The following is a 27,178-nucleotide window of genomic DNA, read 5'->3' as shown; positions in this document are numbered from 1 at the left end:
TAACCTGCAACTTTATAAGTGGCCTCTCGAAAAGTTATTTTTCATCCACTTTTCGTAATGAACTATCAAAACAGCGATAATAAATGTGATTTTGGGACTACACTGCAGTTATATAAATGGTTTATTAATGCAATAATAAATAAAACAATACAAACAAAATAGGTATAAAAACGACAAACCAGCGTCAACGCGATATCAAATGTTCTTCGGTAACTAAAACTACTGCCTATGGTGATGTTTGATATTTTTAGGTGCCGAAAAGGATCTACCTGCTTGTCAAAATGGAGGAACTTGCTACAATCAAGTTGATGGAAGAGTTTGTGGATGTGCCGACGGGTTTACTGGAGCCCTGTGCGAAACGCAAATTGTGTAAAGATACCCATATTGCAATATCAACTATAATTCTGTAATCTGGACTGTACATTTTGTTAAAATAACTTTCAATCAAGTACTTGCCTATCAGTGTCGTTTTTAACTTAAATTTTGCAGCAGCCATACGGCAGCTAAACGATAAATTTTTTCATAAGCAGTGCTGGAACTTTTACTTTGGTCCTTTATGCCAACGGCAATGCTGCAAATAGAATATTGTATAAGCAATAGCGCCAACTGTTTTTTTTTTATTGTGAGCTTCGGTCAGGGCCACTGTTTCGACCTAACAGGTCTTATCAGTGTGGCTATGGTGTTACTTACAACGATCTTGTCTGCTAAATAGCCTGCAAGACATTTACTTTGTGGTGAATATACAACCGCCATTAACCATGGTGTATCAAACTACTTGGTGTAACCCAATAGAAACCGCAATATTTTTTTGCAAAATTCGGCCGAAACTAAAACTTTTTAACTGCATTCAACGCTAATACGCAAAGTTTAGTATTAATTAGAATGATTGTTCAAACTGTACGAGTGTTTTATTTTTTTTGTTTATTGTCACTGAAATGTCAAAAATTTACTTTGGCAGTTGGAACAACAGCGGTTGTTCTTGCCAAAAACTTTTGCCAAATGTTTGGTTTCGGCCTAATAAAAAAATTGCTGTTTCGGTGCATTACTACGTACAAGCAAGGATAATTGGCTCGACTCCTCCTTTTGCTATTCTGCGTTCCCAATTTTCAACTTTGTTTGTAATTGGAGAATCCTTCATAGTGCAGTTGTTGAAATTGTTGGTGACAGAGTTTAAGGAAGTGTTGTCATTGCTATCGCTCGAATTACGACCATCTACAAACATAAAATATGAAAAGACTTTTCCAATTGTGGTTAAAACCTCGTGCACATATAACTCAACATATTCAATCAACGAATATGGTTGCAAATGTTTAATACGCCTGATAAAGTTATAAAAGAAATGTCTTGTAACGCACCCGTTGACAGCGCAACAGCTTGTAATGTCCCTTTGCAAAAGAAAGGTAGGAGCATGCCCAATGTACAAATCAGAAAAATAACTGAGGTTTTTTCAACATTTTCCAGTTTTGTCTCGTCGAAACTCGCCGATTGGTGTTTGTTGATTAAATCCCTTTGAAACACAAATTTCACCAAACTTCAGTTAAAGAATAAAATAAAATTACTGAAACGTATTTGGGGAAAAAACAAGGAGAACATCATTAACGACTGTTCTTCAACTTGTAATTTTATCACTGAAAACATAAAATTGTCAGACTCTAAGAAAGAATTAAATAATACCCCTCCTCCTGTTATACACGACAATATCACTTGTCAAAATGTTAATTTCAATGACGAAACGAATGTTGGAAATGTTGATAAAACCTCATCGAACGGCGATGTTTTCGAATTATCCAAACGGACAGGTGAGTGCTCATTTTTATCCGACAGTCAAACTTTGCCTCATTTACTTTGTCTGAAAACAATTTCAGGTTGATCGTTGTATCCTTTCGCAACAGACGCTGCACAGGTAAAGACTGGCCTGACATTGTAAGATATGAGATAAAAACCAGTAACCCGTATTGTAGTTTCGTTGCAATCGATCAGCACTGGAACCAGAAACGCACTTCAAAGCGATATTTTAATTGTAAAATGCGGTGTAAATTTGAATTTTGTGGTTGTGTGGCTGACGTTGATTTAAAATCCATGGCGTTGCGCTGTTTTTCTGTTAGCTATTCTAGAATACCACGACACAATGTTGCAACAGCTAAATCGTGCTACCTAAAAGGCACCCGTTTAGAAAACGTAAAAAAAGAATTAGAAAACTGTGGCGTTTCTAAAAAACAATTGGAATATTACAAAGGTCTAGATGAAGACGTTTTGGCATCTGGTAATAGAGATGATGTACCATCGAAATCCGTTTTGCAAAAAGCAAGAAATGCGGCTATTAAAATCGATGTTCCACCGGATAATGAGGTGGAGGCGCTTATTTCGATTCAAGATAAGCAAAAGAGTTCTGTTTCGAATGAGAAGACTTTGCAACACGTTAACACGTCGCCTAGTATAATGCTGTGGTCCCAACAATCTTTGGAAATTTTTCACGATCGAACTAAGGACGACATAATGTACATCGACGCCACCGGAAGCGTTGTGAAAACAAAAAAAATCATTCGCATTTCTACGCCTATGAAATTGTAGTTAGAAATCCCACCAAAGCCACCGCACCTTTAGCTGTTGCGACATATGTCACCAATAGAAAAACGAGGGTAAAACTTATTATTTGCGATGGTTCCATGGCGATAATTCGCGCTTTGTTAACGGAATTTATGATAGAAGATTTCGAATCGTACGCTGATAGGTGTTATTCTATTGTATCTGGGGCGGCTACCAACAGACAAAAACGAAAAACCGTTTCTTCATTTATGCACGAGTCATATAATGAAAAATTTTAAACAACTTTGTGGATTAAATAAAAACAGGCGCATAGAATCTATGTATATCATGGCATTGTTGGTGGCCGCCAACAGTATACTCTTCTTTTAAGCATGACGGTGTTAATAGCAATATGGGCCAGTCTCTTTATACTCAGAATTATGGGAAAACCCGTGAGTTGTGTTCCTGGGTTTCTGTTTGTTGTTGGAAATTCCAGACTTCGACGAACTTCTGAAGTACGTTATTATAAAACGTGTGTGCCCAACATTAGCAATAGACACCCACGCAGTCGGTAAATGTACAAGCTTGATTAATGTACAAGCTCGATACAGCCTCAGGGCATCATGACAGCATGTCTGTGAAATGCGTGCGCTGAATGTTTGGCACCACGTTAACAGTTCTGCTTGGTTTAGGAAATTGTATAAAACAAAAACAATCGAAACAAAACAAACAAGCGTTACAGGTATAAAAAATAGATTATCAGATATGCGAATCTGCTGTATATAGGGTCGAAAAGTAATTGGTGTTGCAAATTGAATTGTTCCGATAAACACCATTGTATGTAAATAGCAAATTATATTGGAAATCAAATGAAATGAGGAATCCATACACAAAGTCGGGCGAACTTTGTTTGAACTTTGTGTGTGTTGTAATGTGACCAGCAGCCCACGCATTTCGGCGTTGCGCAAGATACGTGAGGGAAAGAAGTTTTCAAATAATGAAAAAAATGCAGTCTTGCACCATTCGTGCGTAACGGACAAGCAAAGTATAAAACATTGCCTATGGGCGATACAACTCACAGTGCCGAACACGAAACGTAGCCGAAACAAATCAGATTATGGCAATGATTGGAGTTCTAATTATTGCTTCTGCATTTTTGCAAGTGGCTGTAACTCAAAATGGTAAGTTTGGTAACAATCAAAGTAAATAGTCGATATTTTCAGTTACTCGTATCAAATTGTTACCTCGATTGTCTGCAACCATTTCACATTAATCATTAAATATTTTGACAACGACACACTGTACAAAATAGCAGTTTAATATTTACACTTGTTCAATGCATTTTTAGGCGTGAATTACCACAGCGGCAGGACAAAGGTTGGCAGCAATCGGCGTGGGGACGTCAAGAATATTACTGTTGTGTACAACCGATGCTACACTGGCGAAGCTAAAAACATAACTGCTGTTGTTACCGGGAAATCAAGATGGCCGGACACTTTTATTGCAGCAATAATTGAGATACAAGCGTGGGGATTCCGTGCTGTTATTCAGCGGACGGATGCACAGAGAAATGATTGGGGACAAAGAGGAGTCTATATGAACTGGAAAGCTTTCTACGGTAAAATATTGCATAGCGTCTTTGCCTGTAATGCTCACAAAACAACTTGGTATCAAATTCGTTTCAGCAGAAGTATGTCGGAGGTAAAAGTCATTGCATGTACTTGTCCAATAATATTGTAATCGGAAATTTAAAAAAATAAAAACATCTTTAAAAGAGCTGTCTGAGAGATTGACTTAAAAGTTTTACTCAGCTATACAGATACGGTATCGATCGACAGCCTACCAGGGTGGCTTGGTTCACCGATCCGGTGTTGTTTATTGTTTTTTCATCGGAAATTTTGATCTTTTTCATCAGTGCAAAGTTATTACATTCCAGAAATGTAACGACCACATTCTTCAACAGAAACTCCCGAATTCTATAATAATCCGTGTCAAAATGAAGCCAGATGCGACAACAGCGAGAATGGAAGGACTTGCTCATGCAATCAAGAGAACTATGGGAAATACTGCCAACACAGTACGGTGAAGTATTTGTAATAGGAAGTCATCAAAGCGCTCGGGGAGTTTCTTTGCAACTCGTTTGCATTCGAGTAAATTCGGCATGTCGCAATAGTGCATAATGTCTGCATTAACCCAAGAACGAAGATTCTGACCTGGCGTTCACTGTTCTTTACGTAATAAACACAAATAATAGCTTTAAAACAGGATCAGCAAGGTGTCGTTTAAAGAAAAAAAAAATACTTTTCTTTCCGTATTGAAACACACACACACACACACACACAAAGCACTGTATTATATACCTATGTCTGCTGGTTAACCTACAAAGCATTTCAGGTTATGTATATTGTTACCCGAACCCCTGCAATTACGACGAATGCACAGAACTTACAGATGATTTCAAGTGTACATGTCGGCCTGGAAGAACGGGAAAAAAGTGCGGCAATGGCAAGTGTTATTCTCAGTTGCTCATGGCTTGAAATTAAGCAAGGAACAATATGAGTTACTCTAATCAGTGTCAAGATGTTTTCATACAATTAAAGGGAAACCACTTCACTTTTGGTATTGTTTCCTGCAGCGTATTACGACGGTGTGTTAAGTGTTGCATTCGAAGAGGGCACAAACAGCATGACGAAAACTATTCTGTACACGGAGTGCAAAAGTGTTTCGCCATCCGAAGTTCGACTCGCTGTCAAATCAAATGTGTCACGTGACGTCGGTGGAAAGGCGTTGGAAGTTTTCAGCTGGGGATTTAGAGCCAAATTTTGGAGATTGAATGATCTGGGAACAAATCCTGGTTTTGAAACTGCGATAGTTGAATGGATTGCAGTATACGGTAAGACAATATGTGTACAATACAATCCAAAATTTGTAGTTTACCCAATATGTGACATAACTTTGACAATAAACGGTGAAAGGCAGTGCGTTGCATAACTCAGCGTTTAATATTTCTGTTATATATCATGTCTGCGACTTAACGCATGATAAACATGTTTTGTACGCAGACGAACTCAACCCACCAGGCAGTCTTTGCCAAAACGGTGGAACTTGTGAAAACACTGCAAACGGATCAATCTGTGTTTGTCCAGTTCGAACGACAGGAAGATACTGCGAAACACGTAAGCAATTTTTAATTTCTCATGTATTTATTCCAATACAGAGAAGTGTGTGGGCGCCAAATGTATAATCAGTAAATCCTCGATTAAACTACGAACTATAACAAATATATGCACCAACAAAAATTTGTGAAACTAATTATTGCCATGGAATGTCGGGTTGGTTTTGTTTTTGTTTGGCACTTTGTCATTTTTATGTAAGGATCGTTGATAATTGTTCGTTTTATGTAATTTTTCTGTATTTAAAGACGTTACACATTGTGCGTCATCGCCATGCATGCACGGAGGAACTTGTATTCCTGAAAATGACTTCTTCCGATGCATTTGTCCAGAAAGATGGGATGGTGATAGATGTGAACTTGGTAATGTTGTTTAATTGACATAACACACCAATCAACAGCATATTTGATCAAAAATCTTGCTACCAAACAAAACCACACATAATCTGTTTGACTGTATAAATACAAACAAGACTAGCTTACTACTCCAGCGCTAAGAGAATAACGCCTACCAGCAGTGAAGTCTGCACTACATTAATTTTGATGGAAAACAGACCGATGGTACACGACATAAACAAACTGTACAGATGTACAACTGTGTGCACGTATTCATGTGCCCTGCTTAGTTTATTAACCATGGTCGCTTGTCTGACTCAACCTGCCGCTTTGGTCTTTTTTCAGAACCCGGAATGCGTTCACGTTCTTATGTCGGAAGCCTGCGAAGAGCAAGACCGCCCACATACGGAAAAACGGTTGAAATTGTCTATGGTACCTGCCTGAGTGGTCTTGCTTTATCAGTCAATGCCACAGTGGTAAAATCAGGTTTATATCTCGATACATTCAACTACACCACGCTCGGAATATACCCTTGGGGATTTCGTGGACTCATTCAGAGAACTGATAGTCGTGAAGGATGGGGGCAGACCCTTTATCTCAAATACACGATACTTTTTGGTAAGTTACATATTACCCAAGTAAATTTGAACGTTTTAAAAGTTGATTTCCCTTGTAAATCTGAATCATGTACATGAAATACCACTGTATCGTTACTTTAACAAACATAGAGGTTTATGTTTAGAAACGCAGGCATTTAAACAAAGCCCGTGTTTACATTCTTCAAGTTGTACAAACAATGCCGAATCTGGAAGAGTTTGTCACTGTGATCCAGGCTACAAAGGAGAGTTTTGCGAACTTGGTGAGCAATTTCGCAAATTGTTTCCAATTGTAGCTCTAGGCCTTAAGTAGGAAAATACTAAACAAACTTACACTCCAGATTGGAAAAAATAAGCTTTCAAACAATCTCACAATGGCATGTAGCGGTTAACACAAAAATTTGTTTTTCAGCGATGGTTTACTGTTTTCCCAATCCCTGTAACACTGGCCTTTGTACGGAATATGTAAACGGATACAACTGCTCATGTCCAAATAATAGGACGGGCAAGCATTGCGAGACAGGTAAGCAAGAAACCAGATAAGAGTTTCACATGGGTTGTGCAATGAATTGTACATTGGCTCATGAAATAGCAGATAAACATAATGAAATATTTTATGGAGCGCTTTTTACACAATCTCCTTATTGAATTAAAAATGAATTCTGCTTTGTTAGCATAGAAGCGATTTGGCTCAATAGTTTTCCCAATGTGTATCAGTCGTCATTTAAGATACGTACTAAATCATTTTACAGTCATAAGCATGAGTGGATCGGTGCGAGTGGGGAGTCAGAAAAGAGTGGAACCCTATTCAAAAATCATCAAAGTTGTTTACGATGAATGTCAGGACAAAAATATCAGCAGGGTGGAAGTTTCAGCGGCCGGTGAGAGCCTATACAGCGATACTTTCAGCGCCACCGTCATCGACAACCAACCTTGGGGTTTTACCGCCGTGGTGCGAAGAACCGACAGACCTAGAGAAGGTTGGGGTCAAAGTCGGGTTCAGCTATCCTGGACAGCTGTCTTTGGTAAGAATATTGTTTAGAATTTCAATTATATTTGTTTGGACTGGTGTTAGAATATCGTGAAGCTAAGCGAAAAACCTTCATGCCACAGACTTAAAGTCGAGTTTGGAATTGTCTTGCCAAAATGGTGCAACTTGTCGCAACAGCATGGAAGGACGTATTTGCGATTGTTCACCGGAGTACACAGGAAGATTTTGTGAAATACGTGAGTTCGAATTAATACGTCATGAAATTTCAAACACTGCTTGCATTTTATTAACGGTTTAGTATAAAACAGATCATTTTTCTCAACCAATTGAAATTTTCGTTTACGTTGACTTCGTTAAATGTATTGCCTGAAGATGTTAAGCATAATTTACTTAAATTTACGCGCCTATTTTTAGGACTTGTTCATTGTCTTTCTAACCCATGCCAGAGAGGTGAATGTATTGAACAGGAGGGTGGTTATGAATGCAATTGCCCGAAAGGCTGGAAAGGAAAAACTTGCGATATCCGTAAGAACTTGTGACAAGTTTTATTATTCTTCATATCTTTGCTTCATTATATTGAAAACCAAAACAAAATACTTTTGAATATGAACATATTTTTTTGCGGTAACCATGTCTCTCCTGACTGCGGGTTGGTTCCTTTCCAATATTATTTTCTTCCAGAGGGGCCATGGATACAAGGTACTGCACGGGTAGGGTCTCACAGATATTCGTCCGAACCTGGCAAAGAGATGGTTGTGAGTTACGATCGTTGCTATAGCGGGGTTGCTAATGAGGTCACAGCGACCGCTAGTGGCGCTTCAAGATACTCCGATACTTTCGAAGTGGAAATCCTCGAAATATTTGCTTGGGGATTTCGATCCATGGTACGGAGGAGCCACGAAACTAATTGGGGACAAAGTGATGTAGAAATGCAATGGACGGCTTATTTTGGTAAGAATGTTTATTGATTTTGTCTTTTTGGAACTTATAATGGATAGATTATTTTGCCACTTAAATATTAAAACGACAACTTTTAATGTTCAGATTCGTACGATTATGAAAGCAACCCTTGTTTAAATGGAGCACTTTGCACCAATAGTGAGGACGGACAAACTTGTCACTGTACTGAACGGTTTGTCGGAGAGTTCTGCAAAACTCGTAAGTCAGCTAATACATTGCGTATAGTAAGGATGGTCAATTAATTTGTGATGATAATATTTCGATTACTGTATATGTAAGCACTATAAAATTGCAATATAGTAAATTTCTAAAACGCCTGCAATACTTTCAAAACGTTTCTAAAAAATTTTTTGCAACTTTTTCTGTAGCTGGTAATAAATAATATTCTTGATCAGCTTTGATTCACTGCTACCCGAACCCATGCAACGGGGGAAGTTGTACCGAACTTGAAAACGATTACCAATGTTCCTGTCCAGGGCAAACTGGGGGAAAGAACTGTGACAAAGGTAACAATTGTCGGATTTACTTTTTTCGTAGTTTAAGAAGCATTTTGAAATATTGAAGTCAACTTTGCAACATCTATAGCACTTGATTTTGTGCATTAGGATTTGACCAACTTTTCTTTATATGCAACTTTCCATTGTTGTTTAATTTCTGTTTGGATTCCTTGAGTGGTGGCATTAAGGAATTTATTTTTTATTTACATTTATTTTCCAACAAAGTAACAGCACAAATCAATCTCAAACAATTTTCACAGGTTACCATGTTTACCGCACGCCCGTTACGTTTGAAAACACAACTGCATCGAGTACAACCGCAGTAATTCTCTACAACTCCTGCATGAGGGAAGCTCCTTACGAAGTAAATGCTACGGGTGTAAGTGGTTACGGTCAAAACGCCGGAGTGAATGTGTACGAAGCTTACAGCTGGGGCTTCAAAGTGAAAGTTTGGAGAAAGAACAAAGGAACAAATCCACTCTATGAGGCAGTTGCCCTTAATGTGGAATCTTATTTCAGTAAGTTCAGGAACAAGTAAACAATGGTTATTTTTAACTATTTGGTTTTAGATTCTGTGAACTTTTCTTTCAACCCGTGTCAGAACGGAGGGTTTTGCCTTAACGCTGTGAATGGAAGTATTTGCGATTGTCGAATCCGTACAACTGGACGATATTGCGAAACTCGTACGTAAAACCGCCTCCGAATAGTTTTGAATTTAAAATTAAGTGTTTTTCACGCATTTTTAGGACAAACCCATTGCGCGTCGTCACCTTGTATGAACGGTGGAACTTGTGTACCCTCTTACAGCTACTTCAGGTGTAATTGTCCAGAACCCTACACAGGAGACAGATGCCACGTTGGTAAGTAATCCAAACTCTATTGAAGTATATATTTATTCATAGCGTGATTCAGCATTTGGTAAGAGCTTAAAATTATTATGACTAATACTATTTGTTGCAAAAAGTGGAAACAACATTTTGAAACAAGCATTGCATCACAAACCCGAAATAATGTAGTATACGTGGCGGTATATTTCTGCGTCAAATACAAAAAAATGTAATAGGAATCATTGCACAATTTGTGACAATTTTTGTTTTGATTAGAACCAGCCATTCGAAAGTTGGAGCACATACCTTCGTTACCAGTTGTCACTGGGCCACCATACGGAAAAATCATCACCGTTGTTTATGACCGTTGTTACACTGGTGTTGCATATGTGGTCAACGCAACTGTTGCCGGCTCAACAGCTTATTCCGATACTTTCAACCACACAATTCTCGATATATATCCTTGGGGATTCCGAGCGCTCGTACAGAGGACTGATCGTCCCGGAGAAGGATGGGACCAAACCATCTACATGCGATACAGAGCCATATTTGGTAAATATTTTACATCCAAGTGATTGCGGACACTAGTATTCATGTATTTGATTAAGTGCCGCAACTGAAATCCTTCACATAGGACAAAACTGCAATATTTTAACTTGCTATATTTTTATGTTCTCCCAAAAGTAGTTTTATTTACAAATGATACTTCGCCTTCGTAAATAAGTTCGGCATATGCAAGTAAAATAATCGTAATAATCATTAAGCTCAACCACAACTGACTTTTCCTACTGTCTGTTTTAGAAACGCGCGCTTACCTTCGCGACCCATGTATATATGCAACTGGATGCACAAACACAGCTGATGGAAGACAGTGTCATTGCCGTCCAGGGTTTAAGGGGGAATTTTGCGAAGCAGGTACGATTGCTTTACCATATGCTGCCTCTCATTTTTAGTCACGAAAATTTTTGAAAGATAATTTTACTTAAGAATTTCCTAGAAAAATACATCCTAATGATACAGATTCTTTCAATCTGAATTAATAATTTTTTTTATATTTAGTACTATCTGTTTTTTACAGCAATGTTATATTGTTACCCAAACCCATGCCAGAGTGGCAGTTCTTGTACGGAATATGATAACGGTTATAACTGTACATGTAACGAAGACAGAGTTGGAAGAAACTGCGAAATAGGCAAGTTATCATATCAAATATCACCAATTAGGAAAGTTTATGACGCAAGTTGAGTTGTAGTGCCTCGAATGCTTCTACAACATGTGTTGCAAACAAATAATGTTGAAGCAATGGACCTAAAATTTGTCTTTGATTGAAGGAAAACATACTTTTATTTGAGCTGCATACACAGGGCAACTGTTTCGACTTATTGTTTCGTTAAGAAAATATATAAAAAAACAAAACAATGCCACCACATACAAAAATTGTTTAGTTCATTTTAGCGCAGAAAATCGCCAAAAACATTTTATCTCATTATTTTATTGTACATATATTTTACAATCACAAACAATAACATGAAAATATTTTTACATTTTCCAGTTATCAGAACAAATGGAAGAAAAAGGATCGGATCCCTCACACGTGTTCCCCCTTACTCTAAATCCATCGATGTGGCATACAGCAGATGCATGAGCTCGGTGGCAACAAACGTGAGCGTGTCTGCGAGAGGTTCGAGCATATACAGCGACACTTTCAGTGCAGTTGTCCTTGAAGTGCTTCCTTGGGGCTTCCGGGCTGCAGTAAAACGCACTGATATCACGAAATCTGGTTGGGGACAAACCACAGTGAAGTTGTATTGGACGGCACACTTCAGTGCGTACTTTTTGGTTATAATTTGTCGAAAATATGATTTGTTTAGGCATTTGTTACTTTTGTTAATTAATGAAAGGCTACAACATGTGTAAATAACCTGTAACTTTATGAGTGGCCTCTTGAAAAGTTATTTTTCGTCCACTTTTCGTAATGAACTATCAAAACATCGCTAATAAATGTGATGTTGGGACTACACTGCAGTTGTATAAATGTTTTATTAATGTAATAATAAATAAAACAAAATCGGTAAAAAAACGACAAACCAGCGTCAACGCGATATCAAATGTTCTTCGGTAACTAAAACTACTGCCTATGGTGATGTTTGATATTTTTTAGGTGCCGAAAAGTTTCTGCCCGCTTGTCAAAATGGAGGAACTTGCTACAATCAAGTTGATGGAAGAGTTTGTGGATGTGCGGACGGTTTTACTGGAGCCCTGTGCGGAACGCAAATTGTGTAAAGATACCCATATTGCAATATCAACTATAATTCTGTTATCTGGACTGTACATTTTGGTAATAAAACTTTCAATCAAGTAGTTGCCTATCAGTATCGTTTTTAACTTAAATTTGGCAGCAGCCATACGGCAGCTAAACGATAAATTTTTTCATAAGCAGTGCTGGAACTTTTACTTTGGTCCTTTATGCCAACGGCAATGCTGCAAATAGAATATTGTATAAGCAATAGCGCCAACTGTTTTTTTTTTATTGTGAGCTTCGGTCAGGGCCACTGTTTCGACCTAACAGGTCTTATCAGTGTGGCTATGGTGTTACTTACAACGATCTTGTCTGCTAAATAGCCTGCAAGACATTTACTTTGTGGTGAATATACAACCGCCATTAACCATGGTGTATCAAACTACTTGGTGTAACCCAACAGAAACCGCAATATTTTTTTGCAAAATTCGGCCGAAACTAAAACTTTTTAACTGCATTCAACGCTAATACGCAAAGTTTAGTATTAATTAGAATGATTGTTCAAACTGTACGAGTGTTTTATTTTTTTTGTTTATTGTCACTGAAATGTCAAAAATTTACTTTGGCAGTTGGAACAACAGCGGTTGTTCTTGCCAAAAACTTTTGCCAAATGTTTGGTTTCGGCCTAATCAAAAAATTGCTGTTTCGGTGCATTACTACGTACAAGCAAGGATAATTGGCTCGACTCCTCCTTTTGCTATTCTGCGTTCCCAATTTTCAACTTTGTTTGTAATTGGAGAATCCTTCATAGTGCAGTTGTTGAAATTGTTGGTGACAGAGTTTAAGGAAGTGTTGTCATTGCTATCGCTCGAATTACGACCATCTACAAACATAAAATATGAAAAGACTTTTCCAATTGTGGATCATCTACAAACATGGCATTGTTGGTGGCCGCCAACAGTATACTCTTCTTTTAAGCATGACGGTGTTAATAGCAATATGGGCCAGTCTCTTTATACTCAGAATTATGGGAAAACCCGTGAGTTGTGTTCCTGGGTTTCTGTTTGTTGTTGGAAATTCCAGACTTCGACGAACTTCTGAAGTACGTTATTACAAAACGTGTGTGCCCAACATTAGCAATAGACACCCACGCAGTCGGTAAATGTACAAGCTTGATAAATGTACAAGCTCAATACAGCCTCAGGGCATCATGACAGCATGTCTGTGAAATGCGTGCGCTGAATGTTTGGCACCACGTTAACAGTTCTGCTTGGATTGGGAAATTGTATAAAACAAAAACAATCGAAACAAAACAAACAAGCGTTACAGGTATAAAAAATATATTATCAGATATGTGAAGCTGCTGTATATAGGGTCGAAAAGTGGATGGTGTTGCAAATTGAATTGTTCCGATAAACACCATTGTATAAAAATAGCAAATGATATTGGAAATCAAATCAAATGAAATAAGAAATCAATACAAAAAAGTCGGGAGAACTTTGTTTGAACTTTACAATTGCATGATCGGTTGTAATGTGACCTGCAGCCCACGCATTTCGGCGTTGCGCAAGATACGTGAGGGAAAGAAGTTTTCAAATAATGAAAAAAATGCAGTCTTGCACCATTCGTGCGTAACGGACAAGCAAAGTATAAAACATTGCCAATGGGCGAGACAATTCAGAGTGCCGAACACGAAACGTAGCCGAAACAAATCAGATCATGGCAATGATTGGAGTTCTGATTATTGCTTCTGCATTTTTGCAAGTGGCTGTAACTCAAAATGGTAAGTTTTGTAACAATCAAAGTGAATAGTCGATATTTTCAGTTATTCGTACCAAATTGTTACCTCGATTGGCTGCGACCATTTCACACTAATCATTAAATATTTTGACAACGACACACTGTAATTCAAAAAAAGAGCAATTTAATATTTACACTTGTTCAATGCATTTTTAGGCGTGAATTACCACAGCGGCAGGACAAAGGTTGGCAGCAATCGGCGTGGGGACGTCAAGAATATTACTGTTGTGTACAACCGATGCTACACCGGCGAAGCTAAAATCATAACTGCTGTTGTTACCGGAAAATCAAGATGGCCGGACACTTTTATTGCAGCAATAATTGAGATACAACCGTGGGGATTCCGTGCTGTTGTACAACGGACGGATGCACAGAGAAACGATTGGGGACAAAGAGGAGTCTATATGAACTGGAAAGCCTTTTACGGTAAAATGTTGCATAGCGCCTCTGCCTATAATATTCATAAAACAACCAGCAGGTATCAAATTTATGTTAGCAAAAGTATGTCTTAGGTAAATGTCATTGCATGCACTTGTCCAATAATGTTGTAGTCGGCCAGAATAATTATATGATAAGCAATGTGGAGCCAATAATATGAATTGTGTATAAGCTGCAGACAGATGGCCACTGTTTCGACCTAAAAGGTCTCATTAGTGTAGCTGGTGTGACTATAAGACGACTTTGCTGACCAAACGGCCAAGCAAAGACTTCCATTTTGTGGTGACTATACAATCACCGTCATCCGTTTGGCACCAACTAGGTGCAACCTTACGGAGAAAACAAGGTGGAAACACTACGGCCAAGCAATCTCAACCAATAGTGCCGTCAGGCCCCGTGTCACAATAATCATATGATAAGCAATGTGGAGCCAATAATATGAATTGTGTATGAGACCTATTAGGTCGAAACAGTGGCCATCTGTCTGCAGCTTATACACAATTTATAACGACCACATTCTTCAACAGAAACCCACGAATTCTATAATAACCCATGTCAAAATGAAGCCAGATGCGACAACAGCGAGAATGGAAGGACTTGCTCATGCAATCAAGAGAACTATGGGAAATACTGCCAACACAGTACGGTGAAGTATTTGTAATAGGAAGTCATCAAAGCGCTCGGGGAGTTTCTTTGCAACTCGTTTGCATTCGAGTAAATTCGGCATGTCGCAGTAGTGCAATATGTCTGCATTAACCCAAGAACGAAGATTCTGACCTGGCGATTACTGTTCTTTACGTAATAAACACAAATAATAGCTTTAAAACAGGATCAGCAAGGTGTCGTTCAAAGAAAAAAAAATACTTTTCTTTCCGTATTGAAACACACACACACACGCACAAAGCACTGTATTATATACCTATGTCTGCTGGTTAACCTACAAAGCATTTCAGGTTATGTATATTGTTACCCGAACCCCTGCAATTACGACGAATGCACAGAACTTACAGATGATTTCAAGTGTACATGTCGGCCTGGAAGAACAGGGAAAAAGTGCGGCAATGGCAAGTGTTATTCTCAGTTGCTCATGGCTTGAAATTAAGCAAGAAACCACATGAGTTACTCTAATCCAGTGGTTCCCAACCTTTTGTGGTTGGTGACCCCCTATATTGATTTAAACTAACTTGCGACCCCCACCATTTTTTTTCCAACAGCAATATCAATCAAAGTGCATTTTACAGTATATCATTTATTGGCAATCACTTTGCTCCATCAGACGGCTGACTTGCAACTTCATAGCCACGTTTGAAATCCGTGGTTGAGTATTTGACAACGCTAAAATCTGAAAACTACCTCCCAAGTCAAATCTCTGACGTTTCAAACCGGCTTCATGACGTTTGAAAGTGTTGGGGGTGCATGGTGTGTAAATGGCGGTTTAATTTAGACGGCTTGATTCAGCACTGCACCACGTTGCACAAGACACACGGAGGCTTTTCAGTGCAAGTGCAGATTATGCGGGTAAATCCGAACTTCAAATATTCTTCAACATATTTACGCTTCTTCTCCATGACCAGAGTTAAAGAAAAACACTGCACCTTGATATCTCACTGCTACTTACAACTGAACGCCCTAAACTGCTTTTTGATACTTTCATTGTTGATGACAATAATTGCTGTGATGTTTCAATGACAATGCCTGTGCACAATGTTAGTGGCACATAGCCTACTGCTTATCGTCCCTGACAAGACAAAGCGATAGTAGGCCCAACTAGTTGTAACCTACCGGTATGTGTTGTAACAAGTTATGAAAACATCACATATATGTCGCGACCCACAGATAGCCTTCCCGCGACCCCCTTAGGGGTCGCGACCCCCAGGTTGGGAACCACTGCTCTAATCAGTGTCACGATGTTTTCATCAAATTAAAGGGAAACCACTTCACTTTTTGTATTGTTTCCTGCAGCGTATTACGACGGTGTGTTAAGTGTTGCATTCGAAGAGGGCACAAACAGCATGACGAAAACTATTCTGTACACGGAGTGCAAAAGTGTTTCGCCATCCGAAGTTCGACTCGCTGTCAAATCAAATGTGTCACGTGACGTCGGTGGAAAGGCGTTGGAAGTTTTCAGCTGGGGATTTAGAGCCAAATTTTGGAGATTGAATGATCTGGGAACAAATCCTGGTTTTGAAACTGCGATAGTTGAATGGATTGCAGTATACGGTAAGACAATATGTGTACAATACAATCCAAAATTTGTAGTTTACCTAATATGTAACATAGCTTTGACAATAAACGGTGAAAGGCAGTGCGTTGGATTGTAATGCATAACTCAGCGTTTAATATTTCTGTTATATATCATGTCTGCGACTTACCGCATGATAAACATGTTTTGTACGCAGACGAACTCAACCCACCAGGCAGTCTTTGCCAAAACGGTGGAACTTGTGAAAACACTGCAAACGGATCAATCTGTGTTTGTCCAGTTCGAACGACAGGAAGATACTGCGAAACACGTAAGCATTTTTTTATTTCTCATGTGTTTATTCCGATACAGAGAAGTGTGTGGGCGCCAAATGTATAATCAGTAAATCCTCGATTAAACTACGAACTATAACAAATATATACACCAACAAAAATTTGTAGAACTAATTATTGCCATGGAATGTCGGGTTGGTTTTGTTTTTGTTTGGCACTTTGACATTTTTATGTAAGGATCATTGATAGTTGTTCGTTTTATGTAATTTTTCTGTATTTGAAGACGTTACACATTGTGCGTCATCGCCATGCATGCACGGAGGAACTTGTATTCCTGAAAATGACTTCTTCCGGTGCATTTGTCCAGAAAGATGGGATGGTGATAGATGTGAACTTGGTAATGTTGTTTAAAACACACCAATCAACAGCATATTTGATCAAAAATCTCGCTACCAAACAAAACCACACATAATCTGTTTGACTGTATGGCAAAAAGAACAAAGAATACGTTATGAATGCAAACAAGACTAGCTTACTACTCCAGCGCTAGGAGAATAACGCCTACCAGCAGTGAAGTCTGCACTACATTAATTGTGATGGAAAGCAGACCGATGGTACACGACATAAACAAACTGTACAGATGTACAACTGTGTGCACGTATTCATGTGCCCTGCTTAGTTTATTAACCATGGTCGCTTGTCTGACTCAACCTGCCGCTTTGGTCTTTTTTCAGAACCCGGAATGCGTTCACGTTCTTATGTCGGAAGCCTGCGAAGAGCAAGACCGCCCACATACGGAAAAACGGTTGAAATTGTCTATGGTACCTGCCTGAGTGGTCTTGCTTTATCAGTCAATGCCACAGTGGTAAAATCAGGTTTATATCTCGATACATTCAACTACACCACGCTCGGAATATACCCTTGGGGATTTCGTGGACTCATTCAGAGAACTGATAGTCGTGAAGGATGGGGGCAGACCCTTTATCTCAAATACACGATACTTTTTGGTAAGTTACATATTACCCAAGTAAATTTGAACGTTTTAAAAGTTGATTTCCCTTGTAAATCTGAATCATGTACATGAAATACCACTGTATCGTTACTTTAACAAACATGGAGGTTTATGTTTAGAAACGCAGGCATTTAAACAAAGCCCGTGTTTACATTCTTCAAGTTGTACAAACAATGCCGAATCTGGAAGAGTATGTCACTGTGATCCAGGCTACAAAGGAGAGTTTTGCGAACTTGGTGAGCAATTTCACAAATTGTTTCCAATTGGAGCTCTAGGCCTTAAGTAGGAAAATACTAAACAAACTTACACTCCAGATTGGAAAAAATAAGCTTTCAAACAATCTCACAATGGCATGTTGCGGTTAACACAAAAATTTGTTTTTCAGCGATGGTTTACTGTTTTCCCAATCCCTGTAACACTGGCCTTGTTTTTCAGCGATGGTTTACTGTTTTCCCAATCCCTGTAACACTGGCCTTTGTACGGAATATGTAAACGGATACAACTGCTCATGTCCAAATAATAGGACGGGCAAGCATTGCGAGACAGGTAAGCAAGACACCAGATAAGAGTTTCACAGGAGTTATGTAATTAGTTGGCGCATGCAGTAGCAGATCAACATATTGAAATCTTTTACGGAGCGCTTTTTACACAATATCATTAGTCAATAAAAAATTAAAACTGCTTTGTTAGCTTAGAGGCGATTAGGCTCAATAGTTTTCCAATGTATATCCGTCGTCATTTAAGATACGCACTTAATCATTTTTACAGTCATAAGCATGAGTGGATCTGTGCGAGTGGGGAGTCAGGAAAGAGTAGAACCCTATTCAAAAATCATCAAAGTTGTTTACGATGAATGCCAGGACAAAAATATCAGCAGGGTTGACGTTTCAGCGGCCGGTGAGAGCCGATACAGCGATACTTTCAACGCCACCGTCACCGATAACCAACTTTGGGGTTTTACCGCCGTGGTGCGAAGAACCGACAGACCTAGAGAAGGTTGGGGTCAAAGTCGGGTTCAGCTATCCTGGACAGCTGTCTTTGGTAAGGATCTCAACGCCACAGAAACATACGCTAAATGTTGTTTAGAATTTCAGTCATAATTGTTTCAACTGGTGTTAGAATAACGTGAAGCTAAGCGATAAGCTTTCATGCCACAGACTTAAAATCGAGTTTGGGGTTGTCTTGCCAAAATGGTGCAACTTGTCGCAACAGCATGGAAGGAGGTATTTGCGATTGTTCACCGGAATACACAGGAAGATTTTGTGAAATACGTGAGTTCGAATTAATACGTCTTGAAATTTCAAACACTGCTTGCATTTTATTAACGGTTAATACAGATCATTTTACTCAACCTACTTAAATTTTCGTTTACGTTGACTTCGTTAAATGCACTGCATGAATATGTTAAGCATAATTTACTTAAATTTAAGCGCCTATTTTTAGGACTTGTTCATTGTCTTTCTAACCCATGCCAGAGAGGTGAATGTATTGAACAGGCGGGTGGTTATGAATGCAATTGCCCGAAAGGCTGGAAAGGAAAAACTTGCGATATCCGTAAGAACTTGTGACAAGTTTCATTATTCTTTGCTTCATTATATTGAAAACCAAAACAAAATATTTTTGAATATGAACATATTTTTTTGCGGTAACCATGTCTCTCCTGACTGCGGGTTGGTTCCTTTCCAATATTATTTTCTTCCAGAGGGGCCATGGATACAAGGTACTGCTCGGGTAGGATCTCACAGATATTCGTCCGAACCTGGCAAAGAGATGGTTGTGAGTTACGATCGTTGCTATAGCGGGGTTGCTAATGAGGTCACAGCGACCGCTAGTGGCGCTTCAAGATACTCCGATACTTTCGAAGTCGAAATCCTCGAAATATTTGCTTGGGGATTTCGATCCATGGTACGGAGGAGCCACCAAACTAATTGGGGACAAAGTGATGTAGAAATGCAATGGACGGCTTATTTTGGTAAGAATGTTTATTGATTTTGTTTTTTTGTAACTTATAATGGATAGATTATTTTGCCACTTAAATATTAAAACGACAACTTTTAATGTTCAGATTCGTACGATTATGAAAGCAACCCTTGTTTAAATGGAGCACTTTGCACCAATAGTGAGGACGGACAAACTTGTCATTGTACTGAACGGTTTGTCGGAGAGTTCTGCAAAACTCGTAAGTCAGCTAATACATTGCGTAGTAAGGATGGTCAATTAATTTGTGATGATAATATTTCGATTACTGTATATGTAAGCACTACAAAATTGCGATATAGTAAATTTCTAAAATGCCTGCAATACTTTCAAAACGTTTCGAAAAAACTTTTTGCAACTTTTTCTCTAGCTGGTAATAAATAATATTCTTGATCAGCTTTGATTCACTGCTACCCGAACCCATGCAACGGGGGAAGTTGTACCGAACTTGAAAACGATTACCAATGTTCCTGTCCAGGGCAAACTGGGGGAAAGAACTGTGACAAAGGTAACAATTGTCGGATTTACTTTTTTCGTAGTTTAAGAAGCATTTTGCAGAAATATTGAAGTCACATTTGCAACATCTATAGCACTTGATTTTGTGCATTAGGATTTGACCACTTTTCATTATATGCAACTTTCCATTGTTGTTTAATTTCTGTTTGGATTCCTTGAGTGGTGGCATTAAGGAATTTAGTTTTTATTTACATTTATTTTCCAACAAAGTAACAGCACAAATCAATCTCAAACAATTTTCACAGGTTACCATGTTTACCGCACGCCCGTTACGTTTGAAAACACAACTGCATCGAGTACAACCGCAGTAATTCTCTATAACTCCTGCATGAGGGAAGCTCCTTACGAAGTAAATGCTACGGGTGTAAGTGGTTACGGTCAAAACGCCGGAGTGAATGTGTACGAAGCTTACAGCTGGGGCTTCAAAGTGAAAGTTTGGAGAAAGAACAAAGGAATAAATCCACTCTATGAGGCAGTTACCCTTAATGTGGAATCTTATTTCAGTAAGTTCAGGAACAAGTAAACAATGGTTATTTTTAACTATTTGGTTTTAGATTCTGTGAACTTTTCTTTCAACCCGTGTCAGAACGGAGGGTTTTGCCTTAACGCTGTGAATGGAAGTATTTGCGATTGTCGAATCCGTACAACTGGTCGATATTGCGAAACTCGTACGTAAAACCGCCTCCGAATAGTTTTAAATTTAAAATTAAGTGTTTTTCACGCATTTTTAGGACAAACCCATTGCGCGTCGTCACCTTGTATGAACGGTGGAACTTGTGTACCCTCTTACAGCTACTTCAGGTGTAATTGTCCAGAACCCTACACAGGAGACAGATGCCACGTTGGTAAGTAATCCAGACTCTATTGAAGTATATATTTATTCATAGCGTGATTCAGCATTTAGGAAGAGCTTAAAATTATTATGACTAATACTATTTGTTGCAAAAAGTGGAAACAAAATTTTGAAACAAGCATTGCATCACAAACCCGAAATAATGTAGTATACGTGGCGGTAAATATCTGCGTCAAATACAAAAAAATGTAATAGGAATCACTGCACAATTTGTGACAAATTATGTTTTGATCAGAACCAGCCATTCGAAAGTTGGAGCACATACCTTCGTTACCAGTTGTCACTGGGCCACCATACGGAAAAATCATCACCGTTGTTTATGATCGTTGTTACACTGGTGTTGCATATGTGGTCAACGCAACTGTTGCCGGTTCAACAGCTTATTCCGATACTTTTAATCACACCACTCTCGATATTTATCCTTGGGGATTCCGAGCGCTCGTACAGAGGACTGATCGTCCCGGAGAAGGATGGGACCAAACCATCTACATGCGATACAGAGCCATATTTGGTAAATATTTTACATCCAAGTGATAGCGGACACTAGCATTCATAAGTAGGGCAACTTAAAATCACATAGAAGATATGGCATAACTATACAATACAGTATTTTTCTACTGTATTGTACCTTGCTATTGTTCTACGTTCCTTCCGAAAGTAGTTTTATTTACAAATGATACTTTGCCTTCGGCATATGCAAGTAAAATAATCGTAATAATCATTAAGCTCAACCACAACTGATCTTTCCTACTGTCTGTTTTAGAAACGCGCGCTTACCTTCGCGACCCATGTATATATGCAACTGGATGCACAAACACAGCTGATGGAAGACAGTGTCATTGCCGTCCAGGATTTAAGGGGGAACTTTGCGAAGCAGGTACGATTACTTTACCATATGCTGCCTCTCATTTTTAGTCACGAAAATTTTCGAAAGATAATTTCAATCAAAAATTTCCTAGATAAATACGTCCTAATGATACAGATTCTTTCAGTCTGAATTAATAAATATCTTTTGTATTTAAAACTATCTGTTTTTTACAGCAATGGTATATTGTTACCCAAACCCATGCCAAAGTGGCAGTTCTTGTACAGAATATGATAGCGGTTATAACTGTACATGTAACGAAGACAGAGTTGGAAAAAACTGCGAAATAGGCAAGTTACCATATCAAATATCACCAATTAGGAAAGTTTATAACATAGGTTGAGTTGTAGTGCCTCTAATGCTTCTACAACTTTTGCAAACACATAATGTTGAAGCAATGGACCTAAAATTTGTCTTTAATTGAAGGAAAACAATACTTTTATTTGAGCTGCATACACAGGGCAACAGTTTCGACTTATTGTTTCGTTAAGAAATTATATAAAAAATCAAAACAATGCCTCTACATACAAAAATTGTTTAGTTCAATTTAGCGCAGAAAATCGCCAAAAACATGTGATCTCATATTTTGTTGTACATATATATTTTACAATCACAAACAATAACATGAAAACATTTGTACATTCTCCAGTTATCAGAACAAATGGAAGAAAAAGGATTGGATCCCTCACACGTGTTCCCCCTTACTCTAAATCCATCGATGTGGCATACAGCAGATGCATGAGCTCGGTGGCAACAAACGTGAGCGTGTCTGCGAGAGGTTCGAGCATATACAGCGACACTTTCAGTGCAGTTGTCCTTGAAGTGCTTCCTTGGGGCTTCCGGGCTGCAGTAAAACGCACTGATATCACGAAATCTGGTTGGGGACAAACCACAGTGAAGTTGTATTGGACGGCACACTTCAGTGCGTACTTTTTGGTTATAATTTGTCGAAGATATGATTTGTTTAGGCATTTGTTACTTATGGTAATTAAGAAAAGGCTACAACATGTGTAAATAACCTGCAACTTTATAAGTGGCCTCTCGAAAAGTTATTTTTCATCCACTTTTCGTAATGAACTATCAAAACATCGCTAATAAATGTGATGTTGGGACTACACTGCAGTTGTATAAATGGTTTATTAATGTAATAATAAATAAAACAATACAAACAAAATAGGTATAAAAACGACAAACCAGCGTCAACGCGATATCAAATGTTCTTCGGTAACTAAAACTACTGCCTATGGTGATGTTTGATATTTTTTAGGTGCCGAAAAGTTTCTACCTGCTTGTCAAAATGGAGGAACTTGCTACAATCAAGTTGATGGAAGAGTTTGTGGATGTGCGGACGGGTTTACTGGAGCCCTGTGCGAAACGCAAATTGTGTAAAGATACCCATATTACAATATCAACTATAATTCTGTAATCTGAACTGTACATTTTGTTAATAAAACTTCCAATCAAGTGGTTGCCTATCAGTGTCGTTTTTAACTTAAATTTTGCAGCAGCCATACGGCAGCTGAACGATAAATTTTCCATAAGCAGTGCTGGAATTTTTACTTTGGTCCTTTATGCCAACGGCAATGCTGCAAATGGAATATTGTATAAGCAATAGCGCCAACAACGTTTTCTTTTTATTGTGAGCTTCAGTCAGGGCCACTGTTTCGACCTAACAGGTCTTATCAGTGTAGCTATGGTGTTACTTACAACGATCTTGTCTGCTAAATAGCCTGCAAGACTTCCACTTTGTGGTGAATATACAACCGTCATTAACCATGGTGTATCAAACTACTTGGTGTAACCCAACAGTAACCGCAAGTTGAACCGAAAAGCTTGCTTAATTGCAAAATATTTTCATAAAATTTAAGCAATTTAATTTCTGCTATGCTAACACTGATTTCCTTGTAAAACATGATAGCAATCATCCATGTTAAAAATACAAAGAATTTATGATTGATAATTGAATATAATTGAACTGTCACTTTGTCATAAAAAACTTACATGTAATAAATGAGCACAAAAAATCGGCATATTTTGCGGTGGTAAATTCAATGAGGCAGAACGATTTGAGACCAGGTGTTTAGTTTTATGATCAGTAAACAATCATTCAACGTTCGATCGATATATTGGCTGACCATTTGGTTACCAAATTAGATCTAAGCCAGGTCTAGCTGGTTCGTAGGAGCATTAGTGTTAGATTATGATGGCAAACACAATTTTAAAGAAGTATTGTGTAGTGGATAGCATGATAGATTCGCATTTCATTGCGAAAAGGTTATTATGTAATTTTAGCGAGCAGTTAACGGTGTGACCCGTAGCTCTCACAGACTCATATGTGATCTTGCCTGTCCCTGTTGAATTTTCGTGCCAATTGTTCTCGTCTTGGGTAACTCTTGTTTCGCCAGGCTGCGAAGCCACGTCTTGGGTAACTCTTGTTTAAGACCGGTCGCACAGTTCTTGAATATCTCATGTGTTTTGTAAACATTTTTACGACACCAGGTTGCGAAGCCACGCTTTTCTGTGTAGTTAAAAAAAGGATCCCTGGTAAATTGCACCTTGGAGAAAAATATCCTAAAATAGTAAAATGGAACATAATCCCCGGAAACAGGGAGAATTTAACAACAAAAAGACCTAAAATTTGGCTTTTGTTGTAAGTCTATATCACAAAAACTGTCAAAACTTACAATAGTCACTGTTGACTTACATGTTGAAGCCTGAACCTATATGTGCCGTAAAGCTTTCTTAAAAAAAAACGCTGTGCTTTGGTCTATGGGGTGTGGCGCTTTTTGCAACCTTTAAACCTTACAACATTTTTTAGGCTTTCGCCAAGTCGTAGTTGCATATTCAAAGAAATTACGTCAAGTAAACGGCATTTTATTGATTACGACATCACGACAAAAACACAATTCAGTGTAACGCCAAGTTAAGTACCCTACTTCGCTTATTAATCGCATCTAATTCCTGGTATGCCTGAAGCTTGGAACGAATGAAGCAATTGAGTGGTCAGTTTGCATGGCTCGTATGTTTCCTGTCTTTGGATTGGTTCCGACATCAACCAATAAATGCTAGTTGTTGTTGGCGTAGTTTCGCGGGGGCAGGCAAACAATGTGTTCACCAGTGTAGTCTGTAGTTGGTACCATTTAATCGTATTCAATTAAGAAACTATGCTGTTTTCAACAACACAATTGTGAGCAAGGCTTGTTATATTTATATGCTGTGGCGCTTTACCAATTAGGGCCGACTTGCTAGTTTTTATTCTGTTGAAGAAATAGTCGCTTGCTGCTGATAATACTTTGTTGTCATGGAAACATTGTACTATCGTGCTGGTCTGTGCTTTCATATATCGGAGGAAAATATATATGGGGCATAATAAATATCGCGGCATTTCAGTTTGAATGGGTCTAAAGTTCAATAGATATGTAATTACAGAATTGTGGCCAAAAGCATTCCTATTTAACGTCAGCGCTGTCAGGTCATGACACTTTTGCGTTATCTTTGCGTGGTTGCCATGTGCTTTTCTCGGTAAAATCTGACGAACCAACGACAGCTGAATACGTGACAACCGTTTGGACACATGACTTCGTTGAATGACCCAAATCTGATCTTTCAAGATGTGGGTCCGTGTGTTTTTATTGAACCCGCAACTGAAGATCTGAAGCACAAATAGTGTGTTTTAATGCGTGATTTTGTGTGGTTGATTTGACCTGCGACAAAACCACTCATTATGTTTTTGGGAATACACTCTGTTGCTATCATGACAGTTAATCTATCGTGACAGTTCCAATGTGTGGAACAAGAATACGGAGAAAAACATGTTAAAGTAGATCATATTTTTATTAATCTCGAGGGAAAAACTACAATATATTTCTCTATCAATGGAGTTGTTAAGTGTAGACCTGACCTTCCCAAACTTGTGGTCGAACATCGAATTTTATGGGTCGCAACAGTTCACCAACATCACACAAAATACATATTTGACTATAGACGTACCATGTTACAAAGTGTGTGATAAACGCAAGGGGTTAGCGAACGTAAAAGTTTACGAGTTGTGTAAAATAAGTGAGAATCAATGTGAGAATTACCAAGAAATAAAGAGTGGGAATTTAAATTTTTACATTTGTCTGGAATAACTAAATGAAACTGATTTCATTGCAATAACTATACTCGCTAAACGTATACGTTTGTGGTTCTAGAGCGTTTCTGGTGTGCGCAGAATCTACTTCGGTATTCAAAAATATTTCAGTCCCCGCAAGAATAACATAATGCTTTAATTTGTAATTTATGTACAAATAAAAAGTCATTATGAATTATACAACAAATAAAAAGTCATTATGAACTTACAGTTCGACAAGAAGACAGTATGGATGTTGAAATTGTCAACTAAACGTTGGCAGGAAAGAATGTTTTCCAGATTACGAACTTGCAACAAACCTACATTGCAAATATTGCAAATACAAATTAAATTCACTTTAACGTCAAGTTACGTAGGGGACATATTACGTTGCTGATCGCACTGGTTGGTTCGCAAGGCTTATGTGTTCACTGTCGTTGATTTGAGACCTGTTCCCCGCAGAGCAGTGCTGTTAATTGTTACTGCGTAATAGAACACAAAGCTTACTCCTGTGGCTATATTCAGTTATGCAGATTTTATTTTTTCATCAGAGATAAAGTGAATAATTTTAGATAAATGAAGCAACTGCATCGCTCGTTAAAAAGCGCAAATTTTGGGAAAAGATTTTGTCTTGTTATCACCGCATTTTATGCTGTTGGACTGTAAAAATTTTATAACGACTTGCTGGTTTTACTTCTGGTAAAATAATCGCTTTCACTTAAACTTATTTGTAGAGACCAAAATTCTCAACGACTGGTATTGAAACAACGAGAGTTCATAATGGGTGACCTATTTAATGTCGAGATATTTCAGTTCGAACATGTCAATAGTTCAAGAGATCTCATTACACAATTTCGGCTACACTAGATTCTTATTTAATGTCAGCGCTTTCAGGCCATGACACTTCAACGGTTCAATTTACATGATTGCGGTGTGCTTTCCTCAGTAACACATGACGAAGCAATGACAGCTGAATATATGTCAATC

At 38.3% G+C, this 27,178-nt stretch overlaps 2 protein-coding genes across 4 annotated transcripts in view; both read left to right on the top strand.

The window, feature by feature from the left end:
• Positions 1-12,595, top strand: part of LOC145901348 (uncharacterized) — a 65,162-nt gene extending 52,567 nt beyond the window's left edge. The window contains exons 15-37 of one of the 3 annotated variants that reach the window (XM_082988993.1): positions 3,904-4,144; positions 4,490-4,603; positions 4,921-5,031; positions 5,162-5,419; positions 5,589-5,702; positions 5,948-6,061; positions 6,380-6,652; positions 6,777-6,893; positions 7,043-7,153; positions 7,383-7,655; positions 7,744-7,857; positions 8,036-8,146; positions 8,303-8,572; positions 8,666-8,779; positions 8,977-9,087; positions 9,339-9,596; positions 9,648-9,761; positions 9,825-9,938; positions 10,182-10,457; positions 10,707-10,820; positions 10,984-11,097; positions 11,458-11,730; positions 12,067-12,594. In XM_082988993.1, coding sequence (XP_082845119.1) covers positions 3,904-4,144; positions 4,490-4,603; positions 4,921-5,031; positions 5,162-5,419; positions 5,589-5,702; positions 5,948-6,061; positions 6,380-6,652; positions 6,777-6,893; positions 7,043-7,153; positions 7,383-7,655; positions 7,744-7,857; positions 8,036-8,146; positions 8,303-8,572; positions 8,666-8,779; positions 8,977-9,087; positions 9,339-9,596; positions 9,648-9,761; positions 9,825-9,938; positions 10,182-10,457; positions 10,707-10,820; positions 10,984-11,097; positions 11,458-11,730; positions 12,067-12,188 — 3,831 coding nt within the window. In that variant the 3' untranslated portion in view covers positions 12,189-12,594. Of the gene's footprint in view, positions 1-251; positions 899-3,903; positions 4,145-4,489; positions 4,604-4,920; positions 5,032-5,161; positions 5,420-5,588; positions 5,703-5,947; positions 6,062-6,379; positions 6,653-6,776; positions 6,894-7,042; positions 7,154-7,382; positions 7,656-7,743; positions 7,858-8,035; positions 8,147-8,302; positions 8,573-8,665; positions 8,780-8,976; positions 9,088-9,338; positions 9,597-9,647; positions 9,762-9,824; positions 9,939-10,181; positions 10,458-10,706; positions 10,821-10,983; positions 11,098-11,457; positions 11,731-12,066 lie in introns of those variants that run through there. The other 2 variants (XM_082988994.1, XM_082988995.1) reach the window with 2 other exon arrangements.
• Positions 12,596-13,820: 1,225 nt separating this feature from the next.
• On the top strand, positions 13,821-23,506 carry LOC145901352 (uncharacterized). The gene is made up of 24 exons (XM_082989001.1): positions 13,821-13,927; positions 14,101-14,370; positions 14,910-15,023; positions 15,336-15,446; positions 16,345-16,602; positions 16,782-16,895; positions 17,141-17,254; positions 17,592-17,864; positions 17,989-18,105; positions 18,305-18,415; positions 18,638-18,910; positions 19,027-19,140; positions 19,313-19,423; positions 19,572-19,841; positions 19,935-20,048; positions 20,244-20,354; positions 20,608-20,865; positions 20,917-21,030; positions 21,094-21,207; positions 21,451-21,726; positions 21,979-22,092; positions 22,257-22,370; positions 22,730-23,002; positions 23,348-23,506. The coding sequence occupies exons 1-24, from the start codon at positions 13,864-13,866 to the stop codon at positions 23,467-23,469; spliced, it is 3,924 nt and encodes a 1,307-aa protein (XP_082845127.1). The 5' UTR covers positions 13,821-13,863; the 3' UTR covers positions 23,470-23,506.
• Positions 23,507-27,178: the final 3,672 nt, after the last annotated feature.

Source organism: Ascidia mentula, chromosome 5 (assembly GCF_947561715.1).
Source record: "Ascidia mentula chromosome 5, kaAscMent1.1, whole genome shotgun sequence".
Lineage (NCBI taxonomy): Eukaryota > Metazoa > Chordata > Ascidiacea > Phlebobranchia > Ascidiidae > Ascidia > Ascidia mentula.
The sequence above is the reverse complement of the archived record's forward strand: the minus strand, read 5'-3'. Positions and strand labels throughout refer to the sequence as shown.

Excerpts from the sequence above, each read along its gene's own strand:
- LOC145901352 (XM_082989001.1), top strand. The coding sequence starts at position 13,864 with ATGGCAATGATTGGAGTTCTGATTATTGCTTCTGCATTTTTGCAAGTG. Across the intron at positions 15,024-15,335 it reads TGGGAAATACTGCCAACACA|GTTATGTATATTGTTACCCG; the intron begins GTACGGTGAAGT and ends AAAGCATTTCAG. Across the intron at positions 20,866-20,916 it reads TAATGTGGAATCTTATTTCA|ATTCTGTGAACTTTTCTTTC; the intron begins GTAAGTTCAGGA and ends ATTTGGTTTTAG.